This window comes from Loxodonta africana, chromosome 11 (genome assembly GCF_030014295.1).
Source record: "Loxodonta africana isolate mLoxAfr1 chromosome 11, mLoxAfr1.hap2, whole genome shotgun sequence".
Classification (NCBI taxonomy): Eukaryota; Metazoa; Chordata; class Mammalia; order Proboscidea; family Elephantidae; genus Loxodonta; species Loxodonta africana.
Window position 1 is genome coordinate 17,593,333 of NC_087352.1, and position 23,202 is coordinate 17,616,534.

General features: G+C 48.0%; 2 protein-coding genes across 3 annotated transcripts in view; both read left to right on the forward strand.

Annotated features, from left to right (window-relative positions):
- Nucleotides 1–260: 260 nt before the first annotated feature.
- LOC104845557 (sialic acid-binding Ig-like lectin 11) overlaps nucleotides 261–23,202 on the forward strand; it is a 124,462-nt gene continuing 101,520 nt past the window's right edge. The window contains exons 1-2 of the mRNA XM_064293165.1: nucleotides 261–713; nucleotides 815–921. Of these exons, the coding sequence (XP_064149235.1) occupies nucleotides 261–713; nucleotides 815–921 (560 nt within the window). The remainder of the gene's footprint in view (nucleotides 714–814; nucleotides 922–23,202) is intronic.
- On the forward strand, nucleotides 10,890–14,431 carry LOC100654674 (sialic acid-binding Ig-like lectin 8). Of its 2 annotated transcripts, none has more exons than XM_064294054.1 (3): nucleotides 10,890–11,787; nucleotides 12,773–12,996; nucleotides 13,228–14,431. In XM_064294054.1, exons 1-3 carry the CDS (start codon nucleotides 11,286–11,288, stop codon nucleotides 13,243–13,245), a joined length of 744 nt encoding a protein of 247 aa, XP_064150124.1. In that variant the 5' UTR covers nucleotides 10,890–11,285; the 3' UTR covers nucleotides 13,246–14,431. The 2 variants fall into 2 exon arrangements, with proteins under 2 accessions (XP_064150124.1, XP_023399061.2); XM_023543293.2 differs by having other exon boundaries at nucleotides 10,961–11,787; nucleotides 12,773–13,054; nucleotides 13,228–14,419.

Below are 23,202 nucleotides of genomic sequence, written 5' to 3' on the forward strand. Positions count from 1 at the left end.
CTCCCCTCTCGAGGTCCTGGCCCAGGGGCCCACTTAACGGTCTTGGGCAAGTTCCGCATCTCTCTGCCCTGTTACTTCCACAAGCAGAAGAAGTAGGAAGACGCAAGTGATCTCCCAGGAACCTTGAACTGGAGAGGTTCCTCTGCTGTGGACAGTCCTTTCCCTCCCTGCCTGGGGCTTCCTGTTGGCGCTTCCTTCCCAGATAGACAGAAGGACCCAGAAGGCTGACGGTTCCAGGTTCAGCTCCTCCAACTGCAGAGATGCCACCACTGCTGCTGCTGTTGTGGGGGATCGAGTGTGTTGGGGGCTGGGGGTCCCAGGCAGGGGCTGGGGCTCCCACTAATCCTCAGTCTCCCCCAGGGTACCTGGATCTGGGTGACGAATACCAGCTGCAGGTGCAAAAGTCGGTGACGGTGCAGGAGGGCCTGTGTGTCTTCATACCTTGCACCTTCTCCTACCCCCCAGATGGCTGGGACCACTCTGACCCAGTTCTCGGCTACTGGTTCTGGGAACCGGCCAATCCCAAGTCAGATGCTCTAGTGGCCACAAACAACACAGAAAGGCAAGTAAAATCTCAGACCAGAGGCCGATCCCAGCTTGTCGGGAACCCCCAGAATGGCAGCTGCTCCCTGGTGATCAGAGATGCGGGGAAGACGGACATAGCCACATACTTCTTCTGGGTGGAGGGAGGAAATGGTGTGAAATTTAGTTTTGTGAAATACAAGCTGTCCCTGGAAATGACAGGTACAGAGCTGGCTCAAGCCAGGATGGACTGGGGAGTCACTGTGGTGGACAGGTCACGGTCTGGGGCTAGGATCCTCCTCTCTCTGCCCCGGACCTGACACAGAAGCCTGATGTCTACGTCCCTGACACCCTGGAGCCGGGGCGCCCGGTGACACTGCACTGTGTGTTTCCCTGGGAGTTTGAGGGCTGTCCAGCCCCTACGTTCTCCTAGTCAGGGGCAGCCATCTCCCCACAAGGAGCTGGACCAGGAGCTTCCCTCTTCTTGGAGTTCAGCCTCAAGCCCAGAACCCAGGACCACCACACTGAGCTCACCTGTCGAGTGAAATTCTCCAGAAATGGCATCAGCACTGCGTGGACCATCCGACTGAATGTGACCAGTGAATTTGGGGGCCAGGATCTGGGATGTGGTGACAGGCCAGGTGCACCAGGAGGTGAGAAATCACTGTGGCAACCAGCAGACGGGAGCTTGGGAGGGTGCATGGCAGGAAAGGCAGATCCGGGAAGCTGCCTTCTCCCTGAGAGGTGACTGGGCAGCACCCACACCGTCTCTGTCCTGCTGCTACCAGGTCGGGGCGGGGGGGGCGGTTGTAGCCTCAGGCTAAGACTTGGTGGGGGAAGGAGTATTGATTCTAGAAGAACTTGGGGAGGAGATGCTGGGGTTGGAGGGAAGTGGTGTGTTTGGAGTTGAGGGCTGGAGGCTGATGAAAAGAAGAGTTCACATTCAGTGGGAGGAGGTGGCTTGAGGGTCCTGGGATTCAGAGGGAAGTCGCCTTGAATCTTGCTCCTCAGCAGGGAAATCCACGTGTGTGGGAGAGGATTTGTTCAGTCAGCCGTCATGGAAGCTGGTCTTGCTGCCGTGCTCTTTTTCTCTCCCAGCCTTATCTTCCTCATGTGAGTGTCTTCCTTTGGAATGGGAGGGGGTGTGGGCCCTGGAGTCCCCAAGAGTCCCAGGTGGAGGACTCTGAATGGGGCAGTGGTTGCTATGGGAGTTGGGTCTTGGGCCAGAGATTCAGAAAGCCAGTAGCTGTTGAGTTGATTCTGGCTCCTGCTGACTCCATGTGTGTCAGAGGAGAACTGTACTCCATAGGTTTTCAATGGATGATTTTTTGGAAGTAGATGGCCAGGCCTTTCTTCCATGGTATGTCAGGGTGGATTTCAATTGCCAACCTTTCTGTTAGTAGTTGGTTGCAAACTGTTTGTGCCACCTAGGTTCCTAGGGATTTGAGAACCAAAAACCGAAATCCAAACTAGATGCTGTTGAGTCGATTTTAATTCAGTGGCTCCATGTGTGTCACAGTAGAACTGTGCCCGTAGGGTTTTCAGTGGCTGATTTTCTGGAAGTAGATGGCCAGGCCTTTCTTTTGAGGCACCTCTGGGAGGGTTTGAACAGCTAATTTTTGGTTAGCAGTCAAGGTCATAGCTGTTTGCAGCACTTAAAAAAAACAAAAACACCTAAACCTGTTTCTGTTGAGTGGATTTCAGCTCCTAGTGACCCTATAGGACAGAGTAGAACCTCCCCATAGGGTTTCGAAGGTGCACTGGTCGTTTTCAAAGGCTCTCAACCACTATGCCACCAGAGTTTCCTTGTGGCACCAAAAAAATTAAGGCCCTGGCAGTGATTCATAGAGTCCCTGAGTGGTGCAAATTGTTATGTGCTCAGCTACTAACTGAAAGATTGGTGGTTCAAATCCACCCAGAGGTGCCTGGGAAGAAAGGCCTGGCCGTGTGTTTCTGAAAAAATTCGGCCACTGGAAATCCTATGCAGCACACATCTACTCTGATACACATGGGGTAGCCATGAATCGGAACCGGCTTGATGTCAAGTGGGAAGAGATTCAGATGAGGGGTAAGTTACCATCTCTGAGCCAGCCTTCCAGGAGGGGGCTCATGTTCTCCTAATAAAAGTCATCAGGCTAGACACGGCGCCCGTGCTCGTCCGGGCCTGAGTCAGGCCTTCTGGCCTCTTAAGTGGAAGAGAGTAGTCCTATCCCAAGCTGTGAGCCAGTCACCAGAAGGATCTGGGCTCTTCCCTCAGGGTGAAGACCCAAAGGAAGAAGGCAACTAAGCAGCTGGAGGATCTGATGGCCCCTCTGTCTTGGGCACCATCGAGTGGGTGAGTGATGAGTCCTCTGTCCAAGGAGGTCCCATCTGGTTACCTTCCCAGGATGACCGTCACCAGGCTCCTTTGATGACTTAGGTTATCATCTTGCCCCAGTAAGTTTTTTCTCCTGGGTCCCCATCAACCCGGTCGCCCAGTCCAGGAACCCAGGAGTCTCCTCCCTCTGCCTTCTGTCTTGTCTCCCAGAGCTGGAGGATCACCAAGGCCTGTTGAGCTGCAGCTGGGCCCTTATTGTGCCCCCCTCCTCATTTCTGTCTGGACCTCTGACTCACTTTCTCCCTGCTTCCCCAAGACACAATGCCAGACGGATCCCCCCAGAATAATTATTGTCAACTACAAAGCTCAAGAGTCCCTAAGACCATGTTCACTTCTAACACCAGCTGCAAATTTGGAGGACCCCGAGACCACTCTCACTTCTGATACCAGCTACAAATTTGGGATAACCATAAATCACCTTCATTTTTAATATCACCAACAAATCTAGGGGAACCAAGACACCCCACTTCTGACATCAACTGCAAATTTCAGACCCAAGACCACCATCGCTTCTGACACCAATTCTTTACTGCACACCCTCTTGCCCCTGAGCTTACACGCCTCAGGCTCCTCCCTATTGCCTAGAGAATCAAGTGCAAACTCCTTAATTCCCATCAAGGCCTGACAGAGTCTGACTTTAGAGGTGTGTCACCTTCCCCCTCCCTGTTTCCCACCCACCATGCCCCCACACTGTGTCCCAGCTACAGACACTCCTCAATACTCCGGCCAAGTAGCTATACATTGGAACCAACTCGAGGGCACCTAACAAAAACAATAGGGCTCCGGTGGTGGAATGGTTACGTGCTTGGCTATTAATTGAAAAGTTGGCAGTTGAAACCCACCCAGCGGCTCCACAGAAGAAAAGACCTGCTCAACTGCTGCCATAAAATTACAGTTTAGGAAACCCTATGGGGCAGTTCCACTCTGTCACATGGGTTGTTATGAGTCAGAATCGCCTTAAAAACGGGTTTGTTTTTTTTTTGTAACACAATTTCACAATTGCATCCAGATGCCTGAGTGTGTGAGATACTGAGAGCTCCCTCAGGGCAGGGCCCCAAAAAACCAAAACCCATTGCTGTTGAGTTGATTTTGACCCATAACTACCCCATGTGACAGATGGAAGTGCCCCATAGGGTTTCCAAGGCTGTAATCTTTACAGGAGCAGATTGGCAGGTCTTTTCTCCTATGGAGTGCCTGGTTGGTTGGAACAGCCGACCTTTTGGTTAGCAGCTGAGCAGTTAACCACTATGTTACCAGGGCTCCTTAGGGGACTGTCCAGGTCTGAGCAAATCCCAGTTCTCATGACATCACTCCATTCTTGTTCATCCTACTGCAATTTGCAATTAGATAGTAATTTCATTGACTACTGGTTTCATGTCTGCCTCCCTTACCACACTGGAAGCTGTGTGAGGTCAAGTATGGTGTCTGCTTAGCTCCTCTCTGAACATTCAGGGCCTGGCACAGGGGAGGTGTTCAACAAGACAGTGGGCACTGAAGTTCAAGAGCCCTGGGCATGAATCTAGGCCTCACCACTAACTCATTGTGTGATTTTGGGATATTTACTAAGCATCTCAGCCTCAGCTTCTTCATCTGACAAATGTGGATAATAGCACCTTCCCAGGAGCCCCTGAGTGGCACAAACGGTTAAGTGTTTAATGACTGGCCAAAAGGCTGGCACTTTGAACCTGCCTTGGAAGACAGGCCTGGTGATTTGCTTCTGAAAGGTCCCAGCATCGAAAACCCAAGGAAGCAGTTCTACTCTGCACACTTGGGGTCAACACTCAACCAAGACTAACCACAATGACAGTACCTCCCCAGCAGGTTTTGGGAGGACTTTATGGACTGGAAATTGGTGAGCAAGGGCCAGGCACTGTTGTTGTTGGGTTCTGACTCTAGTAACCCCATGTGAGAAGAGAACTGCACCATGGGCTTTCTAGGATGTAATCTTAACGGAAATAGATTGCCATATCTTTCTCCCTTGGAGCTGCTGGGTGGGTTCCAACCACCAACATTTGGGTTAGCAGCCAAGTGCTTAACCCTTGTACCACTAGGGCTCCTTAACCAGGGATTATTACTTTTAAATAGTTGTTGCATGAATAAGGATCTGGCATATGTTTACAGAACGAATGAATCAAAGACCAATGCTTGGTTTCCAGGTTTGCTTGTGGAGCCTGCTTCCCTCCCCTGGCCCCATTATCCTACTTTGATCTCCTTCTCCTCCCTCCACTCAGGGTCACCAGCAGAAGTCCTGGCCAGGTGGCCCCCCAGACTGCCCACCCCAGGCTGTGGCCACCCCAACCTCAGGAAAAGAGCGGGAACTTCATTACACCTCCCTTGTCTTCCATGGGCTGAGGCCCCAGAGGCCTCAGGGCCAGGAGGCCACCAGCACCACTGAGTACTCGGAGATCAAGATCTACCAGCGAGGACTTGCCCAGAGCCCAGGTCTGGCTGGAGGGCCCAGGGCTTCCCTGGGAAGGGACACTTGAGGGGGATTCCAGAGTCAACAACTCTTCACATGAACAGGATAGAACTGCTGTATGGATGTGGCACAAAGGTTAAGCGCTGGGCTGCTAACCGAAGGTCGGAGTTTCAAACCCGCCAGCCTTGGAAATCCTATGGGACAGTTCCACTCTGTCCTATAGGGTGGCTATAAGTTGGAGTGGACTCGATGGCACCTGATAAGAAAAACATGGAAGTGTCACAGTGTGGGGACAGGCAGAACTGGGCTCAGCTCTCAGCCTCATCACCAACTAAGAGCAGGAGTGTGAACAAGTCACCTTGCCACTCCGTTTCCTCCTCTTTCAGACGGGCAAAACGAATCTAAGTCGCAGAGTTGTTGTGCAGAGTCAGGAAGTAATTAACGTGTTGCACCTGTTATGGACTGAATTGTGCCCCCCAAGTATGTGCTGGAATCCTAACACCTACACTGGTGGAAGTGAGCCCTGGTGATGCAACGGTTAAGGGCTAGGACATCAACAGAACTTTAGGGGGCACGATTCAATCCATAACACTGGGGACCCCAACCTGTGATATAGTATCTACTTAAAAATAATAAAGATAACTCAAAAAATAATGCATTTGAAAGTCAGCCATTTAGGAATATGTATCAATGAAATCACTATAGAATAAAGATTCACTGTGGAAAAAAGTGTACACCACTCAGACAAAAACTTGTACATCAATATTTGTCATTCCTCAGACAGCATGTCCTCAGCTAGTTGGTACCGATCATTCCTTCCTAACCAAACTTGCCACTGCGTAAGTGCCCCTTGGGGCTGAGCATATTTGAAACTCTGATGATCCCGGAAGGGCCTGTTACATTTCGACATTTTAGATTTTCATTGTACTGAGTGGATAGGAAGGCAAGGTAAGGCAGGTGGTATGAATTGAATTAAAAAAAAAAAAACAACAAAAAACCCGTTGCCCTCAAGTTGATCCTAACTCACAGCAACTCTATATATGGATTGAATTGCACCCCTAAAAACATTCGTGGAAGTCCTAAGGCCAGGACCTGTGAACATGACCCTGTTTGGCAATGAAGGCTTTCTTTTGTAATGTTTATGAGGTCAAACTGGAGTAGAATGGGTCTTAAACTTATTTCCTTCTCAGTGGTATCTTATAAAGGGGAGTGTGGACACAAGAGACTCACACAGGGGGAAGACAACCCGTGAAGATCTGTCTACAAGCCAAGGAATGCCAAGAAACCCCTGAGGCTGCAGAGACTGGATGAGACCACGAAGGACCTTTCCTGGAGCCCACAGAGAGAGAGCACAGCCCTGATGACGCCCTGAATTCAGACTGCTAGCCTCCAGAACTGTGAGAAAATAAATTCTGTTCTTTCAAGCCACCCTCTTGTGGTGCTTCTGTTACAGCAGTTCCAGGAAACTGAGACAGAGGTCAGCACTGACAGGAGGATGGACTCTTTAAAACCACTAGGTGGTGATGGGTGTTGAACATCTGGTTTTTACAAGTAAATGGACAGAGCTGTCTATAGACAACATCCTTTTTTTTTTTTTTTAATTTTGTTCTGTTTTAGGTGAAAGTTTACAGGGCAAATTAGTTTCTCATTCAAAAATTTGTACACAAATTGTTTTGTGACATTGGTTAAAATCCCTGCAATGTGTCAGCACTCTCCTTTCCCTTTCCACCCTGGGTTCTCTGTGCCCATTTGTCCAGCTTTCCTGTCCCTTCCTGGCTTCGCTTCTTTGCTTTTGGCCAGGTGTTGCCCATTTGGTCTCCTATATTTGACTGAACTAAGAAGCATCTTTCTCATGTGTGTTATTGTTTCTTTTATAGGCCTGTTTAATCTCTGTCTGAAAGGTGGACTTTGGGAACGGCTTCAGTACTGAATTAGCAGTGTGTCCGGGGCCATAGTCTCCAGGGTTCCTCCAGTTTCTGTCAGAACAGTAAGTCTGGTCTTTTTTGTGAATGTGATTTTTTTTTTTAATAATTTTTATTGTGCTTTAAGTGAAAGTTTACTAATCAAGTCAGTCTCTCACACAAAAACCCATATACACCTCACTACACACTCCCAATTACTCTCCCCCTAATGAGACAGCCCACTCTCTCCCTCCACTCTCTTTGTGTCCATTTTACCAGCTTCTAACCCCCTCTACCCTCTCATCTCCCTTCCAGGCAGGAGATGCAAACATAGTCTCAAGTGTCCCCCTGATCCAAGAAGCTCACTCCTCACCAGCATCCCTCTCCAACTCCTTGTCCAGTCCAATCCATGTCTGAAGAGCTGGCTTCGGGAATGGTTCCTGTCCCGGGCAACAGAAGGTCTGGGGGCCATGACCACCAGGGTCCTTCTAGTCTCAGCCAGACCATTAAGTCTGGCCTTATGAGAATTTGGGGGCTGCATCCCACTGCTCTCCTGCTCCCTCAGGGGTCCTCTGTTGTGTTCCTTGTCAGGGCAGTCATCGGTTGTAGCTAGGCACCATCTAGTTCTTCTGGTCTGAGGATGATGTAGTCTCTGGTTCATGTGGCCCTTTCTGTCTCTTGGGCTTGTAATCACCTTGTGTCCTTGGTCTTCTTCATGCTCCTTTGATCCAGGTGGGTTGAGACCAATTGATGCATCTTAGATGGCTGCTTGCTAGCGTTTAAGACCCCAGGCGCCACTCTTCAAAGGGGGATGCAGAATGTTTTCTTAATAGACTTTATTATGCCAATTGACTTAGATGTCCCCTGAAACCATGGTCCCCAGGCCCCTGTCCCTGCTACACTGGCCTTCGAAGCATTCAGCTTATTCAGGAAACTTCTTTGCTTTTGGTTTAGTCCAATTGTGCTGACCTCCCCTGTATTGTATGCTGTCTTTCCCTTCACCTAAAGTAGTTCTTATCTGCCATCTAATTAGTGAATGCCCCTCTCCTACCCTCTCTCCCTCCCCGCTCTTGTAACTACGAAAGAATGTTTTCTTCTCAGTTTAAACTATTTCTCAAGTTCTTATAATAGTGGTCTTATACAATATTTGTCCTTTTGCAACTAACTAATTTCACTTAGCATAATGCCTTCCAGGTTCCTCCATGTTATGAAATGTTTCACAGATTCCTCACTGTTCTTTATCGATGCGTAGTATTCCACTGTGTGAATATACCATAATTTATTTATCCATTCATCTGTTGATGGGCATTTTGGTTGCTTCCATCTTTTTGCTATTGTAAACAGTGCTGCAATAAACATGGGTGTGCATATATCTATTCGCGTAAAGGCTCTTATTTCCCTAGGATATATTCCAAGGAGTGGGATTGCTGGATCGTATGGTAGTTCTATTTCTAGCTTTTTAAGGAAACGCCAGATGGATTTCCAAAGTGGTTGTACCATTTGAAATTCCCACCAGCAGTGTAGAAGTGTTCCAATCTCTCCACAGCCTCTCCAACTTTGATTATTGTGTGTTTTTTGGATTAATGCCAGCCTTGTTGGAGTGAGATGAAATCTCATTGTAGTTTTGATCTGCATTTCTCTAATGGCTATGGATCGTGAACATTTCCTCATGTATCTGTTAGCTACCTGAATGTCTTCTTTAGTGAAGTGTCTATTCATATCTTTTGCCCATTTTTTAATTGGGTTATTTGTCTTTTTGCAGTTGAGTTTTTGCAGTGTCATGTAGATTTTACAGATCAGGCGTTGATCAGAAATGTCATAGCTAAAAACTTTTTCCCCGTCTGTAGGTAGTCTTTTTAGTCTTGGTGAAGTCTTTGGATGAGCATAAGTGTTTGCTTTTAGGAGCTCCCAGTTATCTAGTGTTTCTTCTAGATTCTTTATAATGTTTTGTATACTGTTTATGCCGTGTAATAGGGCTCCTAACGTTGTCCCTATTTTTTCTTCCATGATCTTTATCATTTCAGATTTGATATTTAGGTCTTTGATCCATTTTGAGTTAGTTTTTGTGCATGGAGTGAGGTATGGGTCTTGCTTCATTTTTTTTTTGCAGATGGATATCCAGTTATGCCAGCACCATTTGTTAAAAACACTGTCTTTTCCCCATTTAACTGTTTTGGGGCCTTTGTCAAATATCAACTGCTCATATGTGGATGGATTTATGTCTGGATTCTCAATTCTGTTCCATTGGTCCATGTCTCTGTTATTGTACCAGTACCAGGCTGTTTGGTTACTGTGGCGGTACAATAGGTTCTAAAATCAGGTAAAGTAAGGCCTCCCACTTTGTTTTTCTTTTTCAGTAATGCCTTATTTATCCGGGGCCTCTTTCTCTTCCATATGAAATTGGCGATTTGTTTCTCCATGTCATTAAAGAATGTCCTTGGGATTTGGATTGGAATTGCATTAAATGTATAGATTGCTTTTGGTAGAATAGACATTTTTATAATGTTAAGTCTTCCTATCCACGAGCAAGGTATGTTCTTCCACTTACGTAAGTGTCTTTTGGTTTCTTGCAGAAGTGTACTGTAGTTTTCTTTGTACAAGTCTTTTACGTCTCTGGTAAGATTTATTCCTAAGTATTTTATCTTCTTGGGGGCTACTGTAAACGGCATTGATTTGGTGATTTCCTCTTCGATGTTCCTTTTGTTGGTGTAGAGGAATCCAACTGATTTTTGTATGTTTATCTTGTATCCTGATACTTTGCTGAACTCTTCTATTAGTTTCAGTAGTTTTCTGGAGGCTTCCTTAGGGTTTTCTGTGTATAAGATCATGTCATCTGCAAATAGAGGTAATTTTACTTCTTCCTTGCCAATCTGGATGCCCTGTATTTCTTTATCTAGCCTAATTGCTCTAGCTAGGACCTTCAGCACAATGTTGAATAAGAGTGATGATAAAGGGCATCCTTGTCTGGTTCCCATGAATGTGAATTTTGTTTTCCATTTTTCTTCCACTCTGTCTGGAACCCTCTATTGTGATCCCTGTCAGAGCAATTGGTGGTTGTAGCTGGGCACCATCTGGTTCTTCTGGGCTCAGTCTGGTGGAGGCTGTGGTTCATGTAGTCTATCAGTCCATTGGACTAATATTTTCCTCGTGTCATTAGTTTTTTTCATTCTCTTTGTTGCAAACGTGATGGACCCAATAGATGTCTTAGTTATCTAGGGCTGCCATAACAGAAAATCGCAAGTGGATGGCTTTAACAGAGAGAAATTTATTCTCTTACATTCTAGGAGGCTAAAAGTCCAAACTAATGGTGCCAGCTCCAGGGAAAGGTCTTTTTTTTCTCTGACGGCTCTGAGGGAAGGTCCCTGTCATCAATTTTCTCCGGTCAAGGAGCTTCTCAGTGCAGAGACCCTGGTACAAAGGATGCACTATTCTGTCTCCTGTTTCTTGGTGGTATGAGGTAGCCCTATCTCTCTGTTTGCTTCTCTCTCTTATATCTCAAAAGAGATTCACTTAAGACACAACCTTGTAGATTGAGTCTTGTCTCATTAACATAACTGCCTCTGATCTGCCTCATCAACATCAGAGAGGTAGAATTTACAACACAGAGGAAAATCACATCAGATGACAGAACGGCAGACAATCACCCAATACTGGAAATCATGGCCTAGCCAAGTTTACACATAGTTTTGGGGAGCACAATTCAATCCATGACATGTATTTTAGATTGTCACTAGCAAGCTTTTAAAACCCGAGAAGGTACTCACTCGAGTAGGATGTAGAACATTTTCTTGATGAACTATGTTATGCCATTTGACCTAGGTGTCCCTGAGGCCATGGTCCCCAGCCATCAGCCCCAGCAACTTGGTCTCTCAAGGTGTTTGGATGTGTCTAGGAGAAGTAGGAAGAGGCAGAGGATATCCCAGGAACCTTGGACTGTGGAGGTTCCTCTTTTGTGGACAGTCCCTCCCCCTCCCTGCATGGGACTTCCTGTCAGAACTTCCTTCCCAGACAGACAGATGGACCCAGAAGCCAGAGGGTGCCAGGTCCAGCTCCTCCAACTGCAGAGATGCTGCCACTGCTGCTGCTACTGCTGCGGCTGTTGTGGGGGATCGAGTGTGTTGTGGGCTGGGGGTCCCAGGCAGGGGCTGGGGCTCCCACTAATCATCGGTCTCCCAAAGGGTCCCGGCTTCTGGATGACAGATACCAGCTGCAGGTGCAAAATTCCGTGATGGTGCAGGAGGGCCTGTGTGTCTTCATACCCTGTACCTTCTCCTACCCCCCAGATGGCTGGATCGACTCTGACCCAGTTCTCGTCTACTGGTTCCGGCAAGGGCCCAATAAAATCAATCAGAAACGAGATGTTCTAGTGGCCACAAACAACCCACAGAGGGAAGTAAAAGAGGAGACCAAAAGCCGATTCCAGCTCCTTGGGGACCCCCAGGCCAACAACTGCTCCCTGCAGATCACAGGTGCCCAGAAGAAGGACGGTGGGAAATACATCTTCCGGTTGGAGAGAGGAGGGCAGAAGTTCAGTTACAAGGATACGCTGCTCACGGTGAAGGTGACAGGTACGGAAGGTTCATAAGGAATCGATGTGAGGGACAGGGGATCTTCGCTCCTCAGCTTTACAGGGGGGATGGTGGAGCATGGTTGGTTCAGGGGTGGGTAGAAGCCTCCCTCAGGGGCACATACTGTGGTCCTGTGTGTCTGTTGCAAAGCTTTTTTTGTTTTTCCTTTATTTTTAATTTTTTATTATTGTTGAGAATATACACAGCAGAATATACACCAATTCAACAATTTCCACATGCACAATTCTGTGACCTTGATGGCATTCTTTGAGTTGTGCAGCCATTCTCACCCTCCTTTTCTGAAAGTTGTTTACTGATTTTTTTTAACCTTTTTTTATTGTGGTAAAACACACTGAACATAAAATGTACTATTTTAACTATTTAAAAATGTATTTAGTCCCTGAGTGGTGCTAATTGTTAAGCACTGGACTACTAGCTGAAAGGTTGGTGGTTCAAATCCACCCAGAGGTGCCTTGGAGGAACGGCCTGGTGATCTGCTTCTGAAAGGTCATAGCCTTGAAAACCCTATGGAGTGAAGTTCTACTCTGCATATATGGGGTCCCCATGAGTCAGAATCAACTTGACAGCAACTGACATCAATAACAAGTACCTTCAGAGGGGATGGTGGTGGTTCAGTGGTAGAATTCTCACCTTTCACGCAGGAGACCTGGGTTCAATTCCTGGCGTATGTACCTCACGCACAGCCACCACCTGTCTGTCAGTGGAGGCTTGCGTGCCACTGTGATGCTGAACAGGCTTCAGAGGCGCCTCCAGACTAAGATGGACTAGGAAGAAAGGCCTGGAGATCTATTTCTGAAAATCAGCCAGTGCCAACCCTATGGATCACAATGGTCTGATCCATTGTGCCTGGGGTCCATGAGTTGGGGCTGATGGCAGATAACAACATCAAGTATGTTCACAACATTGTACAGCCATCACCATTCTCTAGTTCCAGAACTTTCTCTCTCCCCTTCTCTCCTCCCAGCACTGACAAATGTCCCCGATATCATCACGGGATCCCTGGAGTCTGGCTGCCGCAGCCATGTGACGTGCTCTGTGCCCTGGGCCTGTGACAAGGGGACACCCCCCACCTTCTCCTGGATGGGCACTGCCCTCAGGTCCCAGGAATCTCACTCTGAGGCCTATGACTCCTCAGTGATCATGCTGACCCCTGGCCCGGAGGACCATGGCACCAACCTCACCTGCCAGGTGACCTTCCCCAGAGCTGGGGTGACCACACAGAGGACCGTCATGCTCAATGTTTCCTGTGAGAGCCTGTGGAGGAATGGGGGCAGGGGGAACTGGTGCCTGCATCCTAGGGTCATGGGTTGTCATGCAGGGCTGCAGGAAGGACACACGCCTCCTTCACTTCCTGTTTCTGTAGCTCCCGGGGGACAGGTCCACTCTAATTCTATTCCACACCCCATCTCTCTGTGCCAGATGCGCCCCAGAACCTGACCATCAGCTTGCTCCGGGGAAAATGCACAGGTAGGGTCGGAGCCCCCTCCCCGTGACTGTGATGGGAGCAGGACCCATTAGGGGGCAGGAGCCCCTGGGGACACAAACGGTTAAGCACTCGAGTACCAGCCAAAAAGTTGACAGTTCAAACCCACCCAGAGGTGCCCAGACAGGCCTGGAGATCTGCTTCTGAAGGTCTCAGCCTTGAAAACCCTATGGAGCAGTTCTACTCTGCAAACATGGGGTCACCATACATCAGAATCGACCCCAGGGCGACTAACAGCAACATTAGGGGCATTGAGTTTGTGTTCATGGTGGTGGAATGATTTGGAAAAGGGCAGTGACAATGGCTGCACAACTTGGAGAATGTCATCAGTGACACTGAATTGTGCATGTAGGAAGGGCTGAGACGGTATATATTTTGCGGGTCCAGACTTTGATAAGGAGAGAGAACTACTGTAATAGGGAGAACACTCAGAAATCCACCAACGGCTTGAGTTAGAAAGTATTTTTCTTTTCTAGAGACGAGAGTAAACGAGGCTAGAGAAAAAGTGTGGGGAAGCGGGATGATAGGGCGGTGAGCTCGGATAGTAGCTCAGAGAATGTTGTACGGTGAGGCTGCCTGTTCTCAGGAGCGAGCATTAACAAGGGCAGTCCCTGGGTGGGGTAAACGGTTAACACGCTCACCTGCTGACCCAGAAGTTAGTGGTTCAAGTCCACCCAGAGGTGCCCTGGGAGAAAGGCATGAAGCTCTACTTCTGAAAATCAGCCACTGAGAGCCTTATGGAGCACAGTTCTGCCTGACACACACGGGGTCACAATGAGGGCTGGTTTTCAGCTCTGATGAGGTTGGGGTGGAAGTGGGGAGTGACTGCTTAATGGGCGGGGGGTTTCTTTTTAGGGTGTTGAAGACGTGCTAAAGTTGATTGTGGCAACAGTTGTGCAACTCTGCGAATAGACTAAAAACTGTTGAATTGTACACTTTCTGTGGGTGGTAAGGCCCCTGGGTGGCGCAAACAGATTGCGCTTGACTACTAACGTAAAGGTTGGCAGTTGGAACCCACCCAGCAGCACTGTGGAAGAAAGACCTGGCGATCTTCTTCTGCAAAGATGACAGCCAAGACAACCTTACGGGGCACAGTTCTCTGTAACACACAGGGGCGTCATGAGTTGGAACGGACTCCATGGCAATGGGTTATTGCATATTTGAATTTACCAAAAGAAAAAAATTTGTATGATATGTGAATTATATCTCAATAATGCTGCTTAAAAAATGACCTGTGGGGATCACTCTCCCCCATTCATAAATAAATAAATAAAAATACAATAAATAGTGCAAAAGAGATAGACCTTCAGAGCCCCAGGCTTGGGGTCAGCTCTCTCTGTGTCTCTGTGTGTCTGTCTGTCTCAGTCTCTTTGTCTCTCTCTCTTCCCCCAGAACTGAAGTATCTAGAATACCTGGGGAATGGCTCATCAATTCCAGTCCTGGAAGGGGAATACCTGTGCCTCGTCTGTGTTGCTGACAGCAACCCCCCGGCCACTCAGAGCTGGGTCAGGGGGAGACTCCCCGTGAGCCCCTCGAAACCCTCAGACCCCAGGGTCCTGGAACTGCCTTGGATACAGAAAGAGGACGAAGGGGATGTCGCCTGCAGAGCTCAGAACCCACTGGGCTCCCTGAAGGCCACTCTGCGTCTGTCTGTACAGAGTAAGTACCAAAGGGCTTCACAATCACCCCCTCACCGCAGTCGCCTCCAGCTCATCTGCTGAGTGAATAGCCCCCCACGGCTCAGCGGGGACCCCAACTCTAAGCTTAGACTCACGTATGAAATCCAAATCCCCATGGGATCCAGAGCCCTCTCTCCACCTGGTGGACGTCAGGGCGTGGTGGCGTGAGGCCTGGGCACATGTGGTCCCTGTGCAGTGATGCAGGAGGAGCCTGGAGAACAAATGTCCTGTCCTATTGAGAGCTGAAGGATACAGGATTGTGGTGTGGGAGGTGACTCAGTCCTCCTCCCCCTCTCCCGCAGGGACACCAAGGCCGATGGTGGATGTGTTTGTGGTGGCCATCGCGGTAGCTGTGGTCAAGACCCTGCTCCTCTGCCTCTGCCTCACTTTCTCCATGTGAGCACCACCCAGGAGGAAAGGAGATGAGGAGAGGGCAGGGGCCAGGTCGCTGAATTCCAGAACCCCAGTTCTGGAGGGACCCCAGCAGGTCAAGGGGACCTGTGGCCTGGGTGGGAGGATGAATTGGTGGTGAGAATTCTCCACATCACCCATCCACCCAAATATCCAGGATGGAAAGTCCCAGTTCTCATCAGGAAATCTCGGGGGCAGGGTGGGGGGAGTCTAGCCCTGTCCCAGCTCAGTCAGCTTCCAGCCCCTTGAGAGGGAACAGAGGCTCTGTCTGCCCACTGCCCCAGATCTGGGCAGCTGAGAGGCTCTCTGATGTCTCCACTCAGCATGAGATCCCGCAGGAAGAAGGTGGCTGGGCCAGCAGCGGGAGTGGAGGACCCAGGTACTAAGGATGCAGACACATCCATGGGTTAGCCTCTCAGGTGAGTGACATGAGGGTCTCACCTCCCATCATCCCACCTGGACACCTCCCCCAGGGAGGCCCCCATGACTGCATGGTCAACGTTGAGCTGGCCATCTTTCTCCCCAACCCACACTGCTCCTGCTGGGTCCCAGCTCGCTAGCGACTCTGCCGACTCCAAAACAGGGTGTCGTTCTCCACTCTGTCCTTTCTCCCCTCTCTCAGATCCAGTGAATCACTCATCTGGTCTGTCCTTCCTTCTCAGCACAGCTCATGTTGATGCCCTTTTCTCCATCCTGACCCTGGTCATTCCTGCGGCCTCATCACTTCCCTCCATCACTGAACCCACCTCACCTCCCTGTCTGCAGTTTCTCTCCATACACAGACCTCCGGACAGTGCTTCCAGGTGCAGTTATCGTTCATTTCCTGCTAAGTGTGAACACAGATGTTACTTCTCCTTGGCTGGAGAATAAGGTGCAGATGCCACAACCTGGACTTCAAGGCCTCACATGACCTGCCCCTGCTGGACCCTCCAGCCAGATCCCTCCCTCCCCCTGCATCACCAACGTCTCACCACACCCAACCTGGCCAAGCCCTCTTGTGTCTCTATGACTTTGTACCGGCAGTTCCTGCTCCCAAAATGCCCTTGCTTCCCCATTTCTGCCTTTGCAAGTCTTGCCTATCCTTGAGACTCAGTCTTAAATGTCAGCCAGTTGTGTGTGTTTGTAAGTATATGGATATACATAAGTATATATGTGTATATGTGTGTATGCATTCATGTATAAATGCACATGTGTACGTATGTACTTATGCATGTGTATGTATTTGTATATGTGTATGTATACATGTATGCACGTGTGCATGTATATATGTATTCATGGATGCATGTGTATACGTAGGTATGCATGCATGTGTATATGTAGGTATGCATGCGTGTGTAATGTAGGTATGCATGCATGTGTACACGTAGGTATGCATGAACGTGTGTAGCATTTCACATATGGTTTTGATTAAAGGAGTGAAGTCATTTATTCTTAGACACCTTCAGCAAATATTACTGAACACCCACCATGTATGGACACTGTTGTAGGTGCCAGGATTGCACTGTGGACACAACTTCAAAAACCTCTGCCATCCAGTAGCTGTCATTCTGGAGACAAGGACAGAGATAAACTGCAATAGATAATAAAACTAGAGCCTGGTGGTTGGTGACGTATGTTTGGGGAATAACAGTGCAGGGACAGGAGTGGAAGGCGTATTGGGGAGGAGAGTTCCACATTTGATAGCACAGGGCTGAGGGAGGAGAGGAAGACAGCTCTGTGTGCCTAAGAACAAAGGGTCACAGGAAGAGAGCAAAGAGGAACAGTGGGTACAATCACTCCCAGGCGAAGCAGCCTGGCCTTCTGTGTAAATAATAAGCAGGCCAATGTTTAAAGCAGAGAGGCAGAGGACGGTGGGGCAGCTGGGAGGATGGTGCAGACCGTGAGGGGCCTTGACTGCCAATGCAACAATCTGGCAGTCTTTCAGGTAATGTGATTGGACTTTCGTTTTGACAGGATCCCCACGGCTGCCCTGTTAAGCACAGGCCAGAGTGGGACAGTGGCAGTCACAGCGACTGGAAAGGGGCTACTGGCCTGCGTAGAAGTCGTTTGAACCAGGGAGGCAACGTTGGTAGTGGGATATATTTTTGGATATAATTTGAAGATCAAGCTAACAGGATTTTCTAATGAATGTGGGGATGGAGGGAAAGAGAAGTGCACAAAGATGAGATCAAAACTTTGTCCCTGGCACGACTTCACGAAAAATGGCAGAGGAGGGAGCACTGGTTAAGTGGTCGGCTGCTAACTGAAAAGTCGGCAGTTCCAACCCACCAGCAGCTCCTTGGGAGAAAAGATGTGGCAGTCTGCTTCCATAAAGATTAAAGCAAACCAAGCCCATTTAAAAAAAAAAATAATTTTTATTGTGCTTTAAGTGAAAGATCAAGCTAACAGGATTTTCTAATGAATGTGGGGATTGAAGGAAAGAGAAGTACACAAATCAAGTCAGTCTCTCATACAAAAACCCATATACACCTCACTACACACTCCCAATTACTCTCCCCCTAATGAGACAGCCCACTCTCTCCCTCCACTCTCTCTTTTCGCGTCCATTTCATCAGCTTCGAACCCCCTCCACCCTCTCATCTCCCCTCCAGGCAGGAGATGCCAACATAGTCTCAAGTGTCCACTTGATCCAAGAAGCTCTCTCCTCACCAGCATCCCTCTCCAACCCATTGTCCAGTCCAATCCATGTCTGAAGAGTTGGTTTCGGGAATGGTTCCTGTCCTGAGCCAACAGAATGTCTGGGGGCCATGACCACCAGGGTCATTCTAGTCTCTGTCAGACCGTTAAGTCTGGCCTTATGAGAATTTGGAGTCTGCATCCCACTGCTCTCCTGCCCCCTCAGGGGTTCTCTGTTGTGTTCTCTGTCAGGGCAGTCATTGGTTGTGGCCAGGCACCATCTAGTTCTTCTGGTCTCAGGATGATGTAGTCTCTGGTTCATGTGGCCCTTTCTGTCTCAAACCAAGCCCATTTTGTTGAGTTGATTCTGTGTCATAGCGACATAGGACAGAGTGTAACCGACCCACAGGGTTTCCAAGGCTCTGGACGAGTGGACTTAGTGGGGGCGATGGTTGATCTCAAGGGCTGACCTGCCCTGACAGTGTCTGGGTCTGAGACTCCTCCTCTCAGCATGATCACTGGTGTTAAAACAAAAATCATGTCAAGCCGATAATAGAAATTGAAGTTTATCGAATATATGATTTGCAAATCGGGGTAACATTTTCACTAAATGCCACTGCCGTCAAGCCTAATTCTGAGTCATAGAGGCCTAGAGGACAGGGTAGAGCTGCCCCATACGGTTTCCCAGGCTGTAATCTTTACAGATGCAGCCTGCCACATCTTTCTCCCACGGAGCGGCTGGTGGGTTGGAACTGCTGACCTTTTGGTTAGCAGCCAAGCTCTTAAACACTGTGCCACCAGGGCTCCGTAACATTTTGACTAGGGAGTCAAAAATGTTCCGAAGATGAAAAGAACTTTGAAAATTCTTATGCTGCCACATTTTATCAGTATTGCCATGGAAACAGGACAGAACAGTGTTTATATAACAATTTACCTTAAAACACAGTCCTGGTGGCACAGTGGTTAAGAGTTTGGCTGCTGTCTAGGTCATCTAGTGCTGCTATAACAGAAATACCACAAATGGATGGCCTCAGCAAAGAGAAGTTTATTCTCTCACAGTCCAGTAAGCTAGAAGTCTGAATTCAGGACACCGGCTCCAGGGGAAGGCTTTGTCTCTCTGTCGGCTCTGGAGGAAGGTCCTTGTGATCCATCAGTCTTCCCTTGGTCTGGGAGCATCTCAGTGTAGGAACCTCAGGCCCAAAGGACGTGCTCTGCTCCCGGCACTGCTTTCTTGGTTGTATGAGGTCCCCTGTCTCTGTGCTCACTTCTCTCTTTTATGTCTAAAAAGAGATGGGCTTAAAACACTACCTAATCTTGTGGACCTCATCAGTATAACTGCCACTAATCCATCTTATTACAGCATAGTCACAGGATTTACAACACATAGGGAAATCACTTCAGAAGGTAAAATGGCAGACAATCATACAAGGGAATCATGATCTAGCCAAGTTGACAGGTGTATTTTGGGGACACAATTCAATCCATGACAGCTGCTAGCCAAAAGGCTGGGAGTTCGAATGCACCAGCTACTCTTTGGAAACCCTATGGGCAGTTCTACTCTGATTCGAGATCAACTCGATGGCAATGGATTTTTTTTTCCAGTCAGACCCCAGAGTCTCTGTTTCCCCGAAACTCACTGAAGTTGTCAAAAGCACAATGCCCTAGGCAAAGGGATCTTACTAACTAAAAAAAAGACTATTATTTGACTTCTCCAGGGACTGGTTCCTCCTGATACATGTCCAAACTCCTTCCTGGAGAAGGACATCATTCTTTGTAAAGTAGAGTGTCAGTGAAAAAAAAGAAGACCCTCAATGAGATGGACTGACACAGTGGTTGCAACAATGGGCTGAAACATAACTGTGAGGATGGTGCAGGACTGGGCAGTGTTTTGTTCTGTGGTGCATGGGGTCGCTAGGCGTCAGAACCGACCTGATGGCATTTAACAACAACAACAATACTGTTTGACTTAAAGGTGACTTTGAGGAGACCAGTTTCTTCAAGGCTCAAGTTCAAAAGGACATCTAAGGGCAAATGGCCCGGGTGGGTCACCCCAACTCTGTGGACCCTAGAAATCTGGATTTCATGAGAATTAAAATTGTTTCTCATTGGTCAACGTTCTTTTCTCACTCTGTCTTCCTGTCGGGATCCTTCTAAATCTTGCAGCTATTAGTTCCCTGAGAAATGAATCCTGAGAAACAGGCATTCCCGAGGCAAGACCTGGCACCTCCAAGCCAGATGTGGTGTTGCCCCAGCTCTGGCGGGGGGGGAAGGGGCTGAAGGTCAGAGTGACCACATGCTGCGCATGCAGGAGGCGGTGACAGTTCAGGAGGGACTGTGTGTCCTTGTGCTCTGTTCCAATTCTACCCTGGGACAGCTGGGATGACTTACCCCAGCTCATGGCCACTGGTTTCGGGTTGGATTCAGTTTACGTCCCAGTGTTCTAGTGGCCAGATCGAAAACTGCAGAGACTGTCTTAGTTACCTAGTGCTGCTATAACAGAAATACCACAAGTGGATGGCTTTAACAAACAGAAATTTATTCTCTCACAGTTTAGGAGGCTAGAAGTTTGAATTCAGGACGCTGGCTCTAGGGGAAGGCTTTGTCGCGTCTGTCTGCTCCGGGAGAAGGTCCTTGTCTCTTTTCAGCTTCTTGGTGCCTTGGAGATCTCAGGTAGTTTGGCAACTATCTTCCCCTAGCTGTGCTTGCCTAATCTGCTCTGTTACATCTCAAAAGAGATTGACTCAGTAGGCACCCTACTTAACATAACACAGAAAAACCATTGCCACATGGGATTACAACCTCAGGGTTAGGGGGTTGAATTTACAAAACATGTTTTTTGGGGACACAGTTCAATCCATAACAGAGATCCAGGGCAGATTCCACCTCCTTAGATACCTCAAGGTTTACAATTGCTTTCTGGATGTCAGAGACTCCAGGAGGAGAAATGAAGGGTTATGTTTTTTTCGGGTGGAAGTGTGGAATGGAGTTACACAGCTCTGAGTGTGTTTTTCTCCATCCTGTACCCAGATCCATAAGAACCTGTGATTTTTTTCCAGTCACATGTTGCTGGGAAGACCCCTTTACTGGGAATAGAAGCTCTGACCACGAATATAATTCCCGGAGCGGAGGGCTGCAGGAGGGCTCAGGCGGCCAAGAAGGGGTGTTGTTATGGGAAGTCTTCCTTCCTTCCTTCTTCATTCCACAAATTGTTCATTAGATGCCTGCTGTGGGCCAGACAGGGCCCCTCTCCTGGAGCTCACGTCCTAGTCAGGGAGCATAAACCAAATTCCTGGTCCCTCACGTAGCGGCCTTCTGCCCAGTGCTGAAGAGCCACGGCTTTGAGGCAGACAGCCCAGGGGTCCAATCCCTACCACCTGCTGGCTGTGTGACTTTGGGCCACTTGCTTAGCCTTGCTGTGCCTCAGTTTCCCCTGCTATAAAATTGAGGCAGGGAGCCTTAGAGCCCAACCCTTCTAAGAGACACCTGCTCTGGCTTATCCTCCTACATGGAGCAGAACAGGCAGCACATTCGTCTGAAACTGTCCTTCACAGATAACCACGGAACAGCCATACTGGGCCTCAACTGGTTTTAGCAGGTTTTCTACCCCATCTTAACACTTCAAGTGACCGATCAGCTTATTAAGTGAAAAATACATATAACCACCCCACCTCTGGGTGGAGGCTTAACATGCTAATGAAAGAAAATCCACTTCTTCTTCCATCCTGGAGAATTGAACCCTTGTCTAGAGAAAACGCATAGTCATTCCAAAGCCCTGAGCACAATCCTGAATATTCACGATGAATTCACATTCCCTTGTTTGCTCTCTGTAAAAGCCCACCTCCCCAGACTGCCTTCAAGCATTCTTGGAGGCAGTGGCCCCGATTGCTCCTTTCGTTGCCCAATAAAATAAAGGTGTCTTTCTGATCTCCTGCCTCAGCCTCTTGTTTATTGCTGTAACAAATCATGCTGAGAACCTGGGGTTTCCACCTGGCAACAAAATGGGAACAATATTGGCACCTATTTCGTAGGATTGTTATGAACGTGGTTCTTAGCTGTGGTAGAGTCGATTCCGACTCATGGCAACCCTGTGTGTGTCAGAGTAGAACTGGGCTCCATACGGTTTTCAATGGCTGATTTTCAGAAGTACATTGCCAGGCCTTTGTCTGAGGTGCTGCTGGGTGGGTTCAAACCACTGTTTGGTTGGAAGTCAAGTGCTTAACTGTTTGTACCACTGAGGGACTCAGTTATGAACATTGAGTTAGTATTGTAAAGCACTTAGAAGGAGACCTGGCATAAATTTGTTAAATCAATAGTTATAAATGCTAATTTTACAGGTGGGAACTGAGAACCATGAGGGAAGGAGAGTGACTCTTCAAAACTGTAAGTATATACAAGAGTCCTGGTTCAGTGCTCGGCTGCTAATGGAAGTACGTAAGTCAGAATAGTTACGTATGGTTCGTTATCTAATGTCAGTCAGTCAAATGTTTGTCTTCACATATAGTGCACCTTTCTATGCATGGAAAACATTAAAGAAACATTTCCAGGTATACTAAAACATCTTTAACATAATAATAATAACAATGTTTTGATGCGTGTCGCAAAGCAGCCCCCGTTTGTTATTACGAACCATTGTATGTACCTCGAATTTTTAATATAATAGTCTTTACAGGGGCTGGTTCGTAACTACAGTTGTACATAAGTCGGACATCTGTAACCTGGGGACCATGGACATATACGCGGTCAGATGTTGCTTGAATGGACGTAATGCAGTGCATGACCATATTAGTAAGCAGAGAAAGACACTTGGAATGTGGGTTGTGCCTGGAGCTTAACTATAAGGACAGGGGTTCAATATGCGTGGCAAATTATTAATAAATGGTTCTGTGGAGACCGAGGGCATGACCAGAAATGCCAGGTGGAAGTGAGCTTGATATAGAGTCCATGCGTGATTTTAAAGAAGGTGGACAGGTCTTTCAGAAAAAAAAGGTGATATGAGAGGAGAGGTGGAAGTCGAAGAATAAAGCTCTGCATTCCTGAAGAAGATTACACATAGAAGAGTCACCCTGGCTTTCTTCTCAGGTGAAATGGATTCTTTTCTTTGTGAAATTCACATAAAATTAAAGCAACCATTTAAAAATATACAATTCGGTGGCATTAAGTACATTCACAATGTTGTAGAACCATCATTCCTATTAAGTTCCAAAA